At 35.1% G+C, this 13,069-nt stretch overlaps 1 protein-coding gene across 3 annotated transcripts in view; it reads left to right on the forward strand.

Annotated features, from left to right (window-relative positions):
* The window catches only part of atos (atos homolog atossa), a 175,214-nt gene that overhangs the window by 115,334 nt on the left and 46,811 nt on the right, over positions 1-13,069 (forward strand). For all 3 annotated transcript variants that reach the window (XM_081735843.1, XM_081735841.1, XM_081735842.1), the window contains one exon: positions 10,785-10,975. In XM_081735843.1, coding sequence (XP_081591969.1) covers positions 10,787-10,975 — 189 coding nt within the window. In that variant the 5' untranslated portion in view covers positions 10,785-10,786. The remainder of the gene's footprint in view (positions 1-10,784; positions 10,976-13,069) is intronic.

The raw sequence follows: 13,069 nt of genomic DNA on the forward strand, positions 1-13,069 counted from the left end.
ACATTACACTAGCTGGAGAAGACATTTTCACTGGGACGTTATGATCAGAAGAGGAACTAGGTGAACCAGGGGCTCACCTACAGGGGTCCACCGGGTCCAGATTCCCCCTCCCCCCCAAAAAAACTTCCTAACTCAACATATATTTGTACATTTTCTCATGATTGATATAACATGAATGTTTGATCTTACATTTCATTTGTATTCTCTTACATTAAAAAAAAAATGTAGTTCTATCTTTTTCCCTGAAAATATAGGTGAAAGTATTTTACAACTACTTAGTCCAATGGACGTAGTGGTTTGTAGTATTGGACCTTCCTCTAAGCTTGGACCCGTCCCAACAAAAATTTCTGGGTGCGCACCTGAGGTGAACTATTAATATGTAGACTCGGAAACGTAAGTGCAGCATATTTATATATTATATTTTGTGATTTTTTAAAAGTATGTGAAGTTACTATTGGAAATACTACTAAATTCATTTTTGAAATATGAAATTTGTTTTGTAGCAACAATTTGTAGAAAAAATTTAGACATGAACCTTGTAACTTGGTTCTGTCAAAAAATGAGTACGCCTACCATATAGACGAGAGAAAGAAGCGCACTAAATGAGTTACTGATTGCAACCTTATTCTGCGAATTAAATAATCATATCGCTCCTAAAATAGAGAAGTGGCACAAGTCAAAAATCTACATTTTGAGGAAAGCGATTTGAATATTTGTATTGTTGCAGTTAGAGCTGGACAAACGATAGAGTTGTTCCCTCGTGAAAAGGGGGAGGAGCCTTTAAGACCATCGAGAGAGAGGTTAATTTATTTTACTTTGCAGAGTACTTTCTTTCGAAACAATGTTTAGAGAAGTATAATATCTAATTGCGTAGATGGGCTTCAGTAGACATAAAGATTGTAATACCGTTTACTGCAATTTGATATCTCAAACTATACCAGAAATATGAAACCATTGTTAAATTTGATTTATTGCTTAAAATGGCATACTTCTGAGGTATTTCTAGGAACTTTTAACAAACTTCTTGGTAGCAATAACGAGTTATCTGAATTACATAGTTTTAAGCAGTGTTGCAAACTTAGTCAGCATTTACTCTATCTCCAGAACAGTTTATGTCAAATTGTAAACTCTTATCTTCACATCTGTTGAAAGCCGTCTATGCAATTAGATGAGGTACTTATCTAAGCAGTTTTTTTTTCGACATGAAAGCTTTTGAAAGAAGCTAAATTTTCAATCCTTTGCGCATAATACAATGTAGGCCTATAACGTTGGGGAGGATTTAGCGAGCTGTATACAAAAGGGAAAGTTATTTGCGCAAAATGCATACAGATTGCGAGAAAAAAAAAATACGTGTGAAAAAAGTAGACGAAAGCAAGAGTAATGGTTGCTGTACTGACCCTGTGGGCGACTGGTAAAGGCAGTAGACTCTGGAGGTCGGCGGCTCAAATCTCACCGGAAGTGGTTCAGATTAGTCATTTCCAGTTTCAGCATTTATAATTACAGAACAAAAATGGTAATTGATAACGGCAAACTGCTTTCTGTAATCGATTCAGTATCTCAAGAGAGCATAGTCACAGCCAGTAATACTTTACCGAAACCAGGAGTGGTTGAAATTTAATGTCACTAAACACTCTGATGCAATAGAAAATATACAATTTAAGTTCTTAAAAATGCTTGCATACTAGAAAACCGGTTTCTGTCCAAAGCAGACCGGTTCCTGTCCTATGAAGACTTAGTAACGAATTTTAGTTTTCAAACATTAGGAAAAAATGGGTGTTTGATCTGTTGTTCGTACATAAATTATTAAACGGTAAAATTGACTGTCCAGAATTAGTTTCAGAAGTATTATTACGTGTCCCAATAGGTAAGACTAGAACTAGTTGCAAACACTGGGACATTCTATTGTAGAAAAGCAAGAACTAACATATTACATAAGTCTCCTCTGTGGAGAATGTGTGCTTCATATAAAGAAATGATTAGCTGAGTTGAGTTTATTTTGAGTTTAACGTGGCGTACAGCAGGGAGGCTATATGAGACGTAGACCTACTGATTAACGTGGAATCCGAACAATATAAGCTCCCGCCGGGAATCGAACCGGGGTATCCCACGTCAAAGGCACATACGCTAACCGCTTAGCTGTTAAGGAGCTCATGAAATGATTAGATTTCATATAGGATATATTTGGTAAGTCCGAAAACAAGTTCAAAACAATTGTCAGGCAGTAACTTCTGCATAATTAAACGATGTATATGTAATAGTGTAGGTTAGATAATACTGTACACGACACTACAACTGGGAATTAAGCCTGTTGTGTTGTTCTCATGAAATAAATAAATTTTGCTTAGCCGTGGCTTGATCATTATTAAAATATCTGAATTAACATTTAAAAAAAAATCATTTACCAACATAATCTAAATTCCTTGAATTTTGTTGATTTGTCGTTCCGGTGCCCCCTCTGGTCGCGGCACCCGGGGCGATTTGCCACGATCACTCCGTCCACGCGACGGCCCTGGTCGGTCACAGCCCGCAGCACTACCAAAACCGGATGTAGTTCAAATTTATTACTACTTTCGGTTTCAATACTGATTTCCGTAGAGGAAAAACGGTAAGAGATCGAGATGCACTTTCTGCAATCAATTCAGCTTTCCAAGAGTAGGTTCTCTTCCTCTTAACCGTGTATTCAATCCGGAAATGGTTCAAATTAAGGATTTCCGGTTTCAACCTCCATCTCCATAGAACCAAAACAGTAAGGCATAGCAAGCTTATATATATATATATATATATATATATATATATATATATATATATATATATATATATATGAGAGAGAGAGAGAGAGATTGTGTCCTAGGAACAGGTTCTATATTTGATCTTATTAATGTATTGCAACCAGTAGCTGTATATGTAGTACTTCGAGTTCCCCATATTATGGAGGTAGTTCCATGCTGTGAAATTAAACTTTTTTTTTTTTTTTTTTTAAACACTATTTGGGAAAGGCAGTCCGCTCGTCAAATATTCATATAGGAAATTATTTGTATACAACACTAATTTCACACCGAATAGTATTGTTCTGAGTTTCGTTTTGTCTTTTATGTCTAAATAATGAACTTAATAAAAATGGTAAATTACGTTGAATTAATGTGCTTCACTTCAATTGCTGAAACTAATTGATTACATATCTAGTTTTTTCATTCATAATTGAGAATTTAAAAAAAAAAAAAAAAAAAAAGATTGAAGTTGTTACAGCGGTTTTTGACGCTTAAGTAGAATGAAGCATTTCGTTGTCTGAACCGCTGCTATGATGCTGTGCTCAGTCCAAAATATTTACATTATAACAGGTTGTTAAACATGGAAACACCCTGCTGTGAGATTAAGTGCCACTTAATGTTCATTCTCAAGTGAATTGAGAGCTCTTGTTAACAGCATTCTTAAAGGACAAATTCAGAACTGCTCACTCTATAAAATTCATCGGGAGTACGGGGGCTCAGTGGTGAAGTATTCGCCTTTCATGTGATGGGTCCCTGGATCCATTCCAGCTCAAGTGAGTTTGTGGTAGAGACAATATTGTGTCTGTGGTTTCTCTCGAAGTTCTCCCACATTATCATTCCACAAATAGTTTCTTCATTCACTTCCATTCATCATGTTGTCTTCAGTTTACAGGGCAATAACCAAGGAACATAAAACCAGAAATTTAGTTTCATACTTTTATTCCTAAAATTTCTAGCCATTGTAATCCAAGAAAATTGTACAGAAGGAAAACTGTAGTTTCTTTGTGCTTAGGTGGTTCCCTGTGTTTATAATAATAGTCTTTCTAATCCAATTGTCCCCACTTACCTCGGTTACATTTTTTTCGAAACATTAAGGAAAGTTAAAATTTCCAATATAATTTATCAGAATTTCTAAAACACTACAAAATAGAGAAAATAGTAGTTTTATGAAATTTCTCATTGATTTTTTTTAAAGTAATGTTACAATGGTCAAGACACTAAGATTGCATGTTGAATAATTCAGTGTATTTCAATGTACTTAAAATATAATCGACCGAGAACGAAAACTGCCCATATTAGTTCAATCCATAAGTGTAAAAAGAAAGCTTTTTTTTTTTTTTTTTTCATGTTTACGTGGATTCATGACAGGACATAAAATATCAACACCTAGAAAAGTAGCAAAATAATAAGAGTTGCTTCGTGATATTTGAAAATAGGGAAATTGTCAGTTAACCAATATTAAAAATTAATATAACTGAACAGTTATGTAAAAATATAATTTCAGTCTCGTCTTCTTGGGTAAGGCAGTGACATACGCATAATTTCATCAAGGGGTTCAAGCACTTACTTATCCTTCCAGGGCAAGTGTTATTGTTTATATATATATATATATATATATATATATATATATATATATATATATATATATATATATATATATATATAGTAAATGTTTACTTTTCCGTTATATCTTGTTCGAGGGGAGAGTTAAACCCCTTTCATGCGCCATTGAGATGAGGTTTCTATTCAAGATTTAAATAATTTGTTTGGTCAAACGTAAGTACAGCATTTTTTCAGTAAAAAAAAAAAAAATCATATTGCTACACGCAATCAGTACCTCGGATTTTAGATTTAACTAATCCAATATTCCAATATTGTTACTTCGTAAATCATCTTTGTCTTTGTAGCTTGTCTCCGATAACCTTATTGTAGTTCTAGATAGTCACCTTTTGTTTTTAAAATACACCATATTAGGTATGGCGTCAAAATTTGCGTCAGCTCTGGGAGCCCAGACGTAAGGTGTAAGGTGTAACTGAGCACATAGTCATTCACTTATATAAATATACAAAATAGTGTAAACTTACAACATTCAATAATCATGAATAATACATAGCTGCCACAGTGATGACTACATCGATCATTAACTTTTTATGATAAGGGATTTGTTTTTTATTGACGTCAATGTCCTAACTGTGTTTCCTGTTTGTCACTTAAAAAAATAAATTCATACATATCTCTCGAAGAGGTAGGCTTGTAAAGAAGTGTTCCTGGTACTTTATAAACAATGAAAGGATATTAGGAATCAGAAGCAAATTTGATACAAAAAGTAAATCGTGTGTCATATCAAAAGCGAATTGATCACATTTTTGCTTCTTCCTTTTATCAGTTATGTGTTAAAACAGCGAGTGTTCTTGTTAAGTCTTAATATTTGACATTAAAAGCGTGTGCTACCGGACACATTAATTAGGTACGTAGCCCTATATTCTGAAATTAGACTTAACTATCGCTATTTTACCTGCAGACTTGAAAAGTGTAAACTATTCTTAATTTACAATTGAAGTGAAACAAGCTTGGTAAAGGTACGCATAACTGAGAGGCAAAGAATTTAGTTGTTGGATCTTTTTTAAATATATCAATACTAGAAGGTACGATGTACTGCTGTTAAAATTCGAATATTGGATTCTTCAAATAATCGAACTAAATTCGTTATTCGATTAATTATTCGAACATTCATTTGAATAACGAACAATTCGCCACAATCAGAATACACTAACATACCGCTGGAAAGAAAAGTTGAAGGATAACAGGATGTGGAAGTTTAAGAATAGAGTATCTGACAGATATCAGGAAACCACGGCTGTATCAGCATATCAACACTTACTGATAAATAAAATTCAACCCCTCCATGTTGCTCAGTTAAGGAGAGAATACCAATGCATATTTAACTGAATGATAAATAAATAAATCCTTAATTGAAACGTAGGCTATGTTGTCAGTTGAGTTTTGTAGAATGAAGAAACTTAAAATTTTACTTTCATCTTCATGTTTTAGCTACGAATGAAATGAAAAGTACCCAATCAAATAATTGGAGGAGTCTCCCCTCACACATAACCAAGTCCACATGTAATCACCTGAAACTAGTGTTACTTTGCAAGACGAGAAGTACATTTTCAAATTCGAAGCGAAACTAGAAATTTCTCGAGTCTCGCGGGGAACAGTGTTCATCCAAGTCTTAAATCTCAAAACACTTTTAGTGTTACATGATTCATAGTCTAAACACTATAAATTGATAAAGTGATTATACGAACACAGTGAAGATCAACGTTTAAAGTTATTACACAATATATTCCAATAATAAATATGATTTAAATGTTATATCGTTCGTGGATCGCTAGTGACATGAAAGGATTCTGATAACTTGAAGATGAAATTAGGATATAACTTTTGTATACACATTTGAAAAACAAGACTAGAAAAGCTTTCTAAGAATGGAGACTAGGCGAAACGAGAAAACCTTATTTCTCATGTCTCATGGGTAATGTTACCCAAGACTGAGCGATCCTTTACATGAGAAAACATCTTATCATTAACGAACTATGGGCATTGAAAAAAGTAAGACGTCCAATTAAAACATTTTTGAATTGAAATTTCTAAGTTTACATAACACACGATTATGCCATGTAGGCTAAAGGACATTGGATAATTAATGCAAGTGAGTGATTGTGAAAGGAATTGATGGAATCGGAGTGAGGGAGGAAACGAAAAATGAAATGAAATCTTTGTTTTACGTCCCACGGTTATACCGGTTAGGCTAAAGGAGACGGTGATAATGAGAAATGAATGAAATGGTGGAACGAAGAAAGTGGGAGGAAACGGGAGAACCCTGACAAACCCCCCACACGGCGTTTGTCCACCACAAAGTTCACTTGGCGGGAGCAGGGTTTGAACCCGGGATCCCATGCACCAGAGGTGAACGCTCTACCACTGAGCCACCGCGGCCCTCGGGAGGAAACGAGAGAAACTGGTTGTCCACCAGAAACTGAAATTACTGGGATTGGACCAGGGATCCCTCAAGTACTCTAACACTGAGTCAGTGTTCCCTTCCCAACACATTGCGAATTAATTTTGTTTTAGAGGTGCAGTAGGAAGACGGTACATGAATGATCTTTGTGTTATTTCAAGTCTAGGTTTCGGAACATACCCGTATTCCGTATTGTGCGAATGGGCACTGAAATTAAGTGGGGAAAAGTAGTGACAGTTCAACTTTCCCTTTGCTATTTTATGTAGAAACAAAATATCAGCTTTTTTTGCGACTAATATGTGTGATGTTAAGTGTTTTAATGATTGCTTCAATGGACAAAACTGGAGGACAGAGTACTCAGAGACATGGAATTGTACACCATAAATTAATACTGGAGCTGAACCCAAGACTCTTAGCGCAAGATATGAGTGCTTGACTACTGAGCCACCATGCTCCTAGTTGCTGAAATGTTGATTAACTAATGTATATTTAGACCCCAATAAAGGAAAATTAAATTCAGAACACTAGTTTGAAACTTTTAAGTTTCGTGACATTTTTTTTTCTTCCGCCACAATTAGCGTGAAAGCACATGTGATCTAGGGTTGATTTCATACGAACGCATTGCGTGTGGTGCCAGGTGGTGCGCCTGCGTGTAGAAGAGATATGAAGTGGTGACCCGAATAGGGGGTGCATGTTCTGGGCTTTAGGTGCTTGATCCAAATTTGGTCCTGTGCACAAGACACGCAGCACATACACTCACAAACACTGTTAAGGAAAGTGATCTAGCTAGAGTGCGTGTAGAGTAAAAGCAAGAGAAACAGATAGTTGTTAAGAGGAAGAAAAGTTCGCTGGTAAGGTTTGTATTAACAAACTACATTTCTGTCACAAATTGTTTTGTGACACTTGCGTGTATTTTTTCAATCAAATACATACCTTCGGTCACGATCGATTGACAACAGTGGCGAATGAAACTGTTTCGCTCGAGAAGGTCGTTGTCCTCTTATCGACAGAACAGCTGTTTGCATGCGCGTGTGTATACTTTCGTTTGGTGACCAGTGAGTGTTCTCTGAACGTCGATTTAATAGCTACCCTGCACTTGGGAGGAAGAAACTAGGACTTTGACCTTTTGTGTGAGGTGAAGCGGGGGGTGGGGTGACTTGTCATAGAGTGTATCGTTACGTGGGTTCGCAGAAGGTTATGTTATTAATAGAATTTAGAATTTATTATTGGTAGAGCATTTGGATTGTTTAATGAATTTGATTCGTGTGATGAATCTTTTTTTTTTTTTTTTTTTTTTTTTTGTCTTGAAATTTTAACTATAATGTTGAGAAATTCTTAGGGAGTTTGGAGGATCAGTGGTAAAGCGCTCACCTTTTGGAGACAGATGCCGCAAAATCAAGCGTGATTTTATAATAGGCAAACACCGTATATTTATTCCAAGTATCTTCCCTTTCTGTACATTTTATCGCTGTCGTTATATACATATCTGGAAAAAAACAAACAGTGGGTATCTCAGTATTAGTTCTAGTTCTTAAGGTGATCAAAGAACTAAATTTGATATATTAAATTTAACATTGTGCTGTAATGTATGACATAGTGTTGACTTTGTGTTTATAAATATTTGAATGAAATCTTTTAGTTTAACACGTCAAATTCTATGCTGTTGCTAATGAACATCAAGTTGAAATTGAGAATTGAACGCGGACACACAGGGATCACGGTGACTCAGTGGTAGAGCGCTTAGCTCTTGTGTAAGGCATCTTTTATTTCCATTCCAGGGCATGCGAACTTGCGGTGGACATCTTTGTGTCCGTGGATTTTCTCGGGATTCTCCTATTTCCTCTCATACCACCAATTATTTCATAGTCACTCATCAGTCTCCTTTAGCCTACATCTATTAACAATTGGGCATAATCATGGGACGTAAAGTTAGAGATTTCATTCTAATTCTGGACACACACACACACACACACACACAGACACAGAGGAACCATACATAATACTAATTTGATTATCGAATGCCCAATTGTAAATTACTTTTTTTTTTTTTTTTTTTTTTTAAATCTTGGTAATGAACTACCCACTACGTATTATATCAAAGTTCAAATGAGTACAATTTCTTTTCATCGAACAAAACTAAGCTCATTATATGTTTTCAAGTTATTGTTGATTTTCATTATCATGTCTACTTGATAACTAATGCTGTTTGGTATCCCGTCTTTTAATTTTTCCCATGATAGGGTTCAGCCTGTCGTGTGAAAGAATAACCGAAAGAATATGAAAGGACTTTGCTGGAAAATATACTATTTGTCCAATGTGTCAGTGGTAAAGAATTGAAGTTGATTGACCAGATCAAGAGTTGAACTCGTTGCCGGATTTACAGGCAGTGAATCGAAAGTAGACTACATAAGTGATTGATTGTTATCCACATTGTCAAAGTAGCAGTATAAAGTAATTGCAGGATTTCAACCATAGCCCGTTTGAGGATACTTTTTTTTTTTTTTTTATCTTTTTAATCATATTTCCGAGACATATGTTGTATTATTGTTTATGTGAACAAGCAGAAATGTTAGCTTTAATTTAATTGTTGAAGTACTCACGTTCATGTGAAAATTAATACTGGTCCACTGACCGAAGTGGTTGTTCGGACAGGAGAAAGTGACTGTTCATTAGGAAGGAAAAGATTACTCAAGTCTGAAAGTGATGGTGAAACTTTCGATTTACCTGTATCAATGTATTTTCTCCTTGTGCTTTAAAGACGCTGCGACATTTTTGACATTATTCTTTTACTAGTGTCCTCGCAGACTTCGCGTTAGCCACTCGTGTTTTTTCACATCCTGCTCCAGCTTTGTAAGTATTGGGGGTAATTTATCTTATTTAGTGGCAACATAATATGCTGACTTAAGTATTGACATTAATAACACACACAATGTTTACACTCTGGTGGGAGGTCATGTGGCTCGGATCTCACAAAATAAGTTGTAGGTCTACGTCTCGTATAGCGTCACTTCTGAAAAGAACGCTGAACTTAAAATCAAATATAGCAATATTTTGTCTAGTACATATTTTGAATGAAGTTTGAATCTATCTTTCTTTAGGATTCTATAAAGCTACTGCCCTCTTTCGTGCAGCAGAATGTGCCAGTGTTAACTGGTCTAGTTTTAGAATGAGACATTCCTAATAAAATTTCCGAGTCAGTTGCATTAGGAAAGCAAACACACATATAGATCATCTTGAACTCAGAATAATTGACTAATAATTTTCTTTCTTTAGAAACTTAAAACTGGACTGTAGAATTGTAGAAATATACACTGGATTTTTTAGTTTTACTGTGTTCCTGTCTTCGGAATCCATATAATACTAAACATGCCAAACAAGTTAATAAAATATTTGCTATTTTAACTCGCAAAAGTCTAACGTAGAAGCGGGCTTTTACGAACAGAGAAAGAGAGCAAGTTGAACAAAAAAGGAGAGGGAACGAGGTAGGTGGAATGGAATAAAACCAGTGTTGACAGTATTCGGTCAGTTATAAATCCACTAGTACTGTATCTGCAAAATAAATTATACTTCGTTTACTGTCATCATCTAGGTTTGCTGCCTCCTCGTTCGGTGTGAGGAGCATTACTGAGAAAGGAGCAGCGTATTGTGACGTCATAGAGCATGCAGTTCGAAATGACTGGTATATATGAATAATGGGGTTGGATCGAGGCAAAGATCTATACTTCATTAGTAAATACTTCGTCCGAGATTCCTAAACGCGTTGTTGATATGACAGTTTCAATCTGTGACGAATGCCAAATGTGTATCACACAAAGCAGCAGAAAACTTCAATTTCAATCATGTATAGCGATACCACAGAAGAACCGTTTCTGTGGTGAAACTTGTAGTACGAAGAATAATTATTTGTCGGAATATTTTTACGTTAAAAAGAAGTTTAGAGATATGATTAATATTTTGTTTTTAACTTAATTTTCCTATTTTTATTTGTATTTCAGAGATGCACTCGAATGTTGAGAGCGAGGACGCGGAGCCACACGATGTGTTTGTGGATTTGGGTATTCTGATAGTAGAGGGGCGGATTCCAGGAGTGACAGGAAGAGGTTATGGTGAAGGACCTCATTGTGCTAGTGTGGGCATCGCTGGACCATCTGTTGCACGCCATGAATGTAATCCTAGAAGCTTCCTGGTGAGTTATTTCAATAGTACAATCAATATGATAGAGATTATGGCTTAAATTAATACTAAATTCTAATTGATTGATACACATAAAGCTTAACCAAGAGATTGTTTTTGTCCAATTTTAAATGTTGTTAATTTACTCAGGTCAGCATTCTAAATTTATGTATTCTATTCTATTCCAATTTAAGTATAATTCAAGAGATAGTAAGAGAATGATTAGTGGCGGTTCTTGAGGGAAGTCATATTGGTAATACATAAAATTTTGTCGGTAAGGGAAGAAAATTTACCTAAATGTATGAATTATTGTATAAAAGAATTAAGCATTAGGTAAGTTTTCTTCCCTTAGTTTATAGCGGTAAAATTTTAATTTTTACCAGCACGACTTTTCTCAAGAGTCATTCAAGGGAGTGATACAAAATATCAAATATTATAACACAAATCTTTAAATTTATCATTATGATAAATTTTGTATACCTGATGTATCAAAAGTCGGAGGCCATAAGCAAACTCCGTTATGAGTAGATACGAAGAAAGAAAAGAGGAGGAAAGTTGAACTGGCAGAGTTGCTTTTGCATTTAACATAGGAAGCCTTACCAATGTGAAGCCCAAACGGCTGGTGCAACTGAAAAAAAATTACAGTTTGAGACTGAAAGCCACCTATTTCCAACGGCTTTTTTTTTTTTTTTTTTTTTATCTTTTTATCTTTACTAACAAGAGTTGCCCTATGGTCCTGGACTTGTGATACACCCGGTATATTGTTAAGGAAATATGGCATGTAGGATAAACTTAGTTTGCCCTTACAAGACTGAATCATTGCTGAAATTACTATATTTTAATTTCAGAATAAATTTGGTTTACGAGCGTTGGTAGTAATTCGATACTTAACAATAATAAAGCGTTGGATATAGCTTGGAAGAATGCTTAAAATGTTGGAATTTAGTTGAAGCTATAAGTAGGATTAATGACATTATTTCAATCATAAACTCAATATATTCCAGTGGTGCCCACCCCCCCTTATGTCCATAACGCACCCCCCCGCAATTGTCTATCCATAGGTATTCTTCCATGAAAAAAAAACTGTTCGATTAATTTTACCCCCCCCCCCCGTCAAATATATTTATATAGATTTTTAACCCCCCCCCAAATATTTCAATGACGCAGTTTGCGTCATAGCCCCCCCTTGTGGGCACCCCTGTATATTCAGTAGTATTAATCTGATTTTGGGTAACAGCTATATTAACGTAGTAACTTATTGTTTTCTCCAATTTCATACTTTATGTAGTAATTTTTAAAACTTAGAGAGATACAAGATTTTTTTTTTTTTTAATAGCTTGATAATATTTCAATGTAGTTACGTGATGTCACTTAGGCTAGCAGAAAAAAGACTATTAGAATAATTTGTGGTTTGTCCAACAATGAGCATTGTAAACAGCTGTTTGCTCTATTTATATGGTATTGATCTACACGAAACATTTCCACAATGGTTTATAGACAAAATATACATGCGTATAAAATCGTGTAAACAAATTGATAAACCATACTCTAAACTATCTAAAATTAAAGAAAGAAAGCTATGCAAGTTTAGTTACAACAGTTATGAACATATTACCAATCTACATGCATGATTTGCCTATGGATAAATTTAAAACATTACGGTTTAGTGCAAGGTTCGTATATACACTACAGGTTGCGCCAGCCCAATCGTTGGATGTGTGACGTCACCGGGTAAGCAGACGCGAGTATTTTCTTGCAGCAAAATTCCTGTCCAATGCCACAAAATTTCCCGATGTGATGCAAAATTTCCCGCTAACCTAAATAGATATAGTTTATATCTAGTAGTAAACAATTTTAAAAAATACCGCTTTAGACAGACTATGATGTACAATGGAATTCATTCTCGTAGTATAAAAAGGTATTATTTATAGTTATGCATGATAAGGTAAAAAACAATTTTAAAAAAAAATACTGTGTACACTTTTTTGTAACGAACACTATGTTATGTGTATCACTTTTCAGTGTGTATATCACTTGTCTTCTTCCTTCTTTTAGGAATTGCAGTTTAATTTAAGGTGCAGATATCTGTCTCTGTCGTCTGTCACCA

The sequence above is a fragment of the Thermobia domestica genome, chromosome 13 (genome assembly GCF_964235325.1).
Source record: "Thermobia domestica chromosome 13, izTheDome1.hap1.1, whole genome shotgun sequence".
In the NCBI taxonomy this organism is placed as follows: Eukaryota; Metazoa; Arthropoda; class Insecta; order Zygentoma; family Lepismatidae; genus Thermobia; species Thermobia domestica.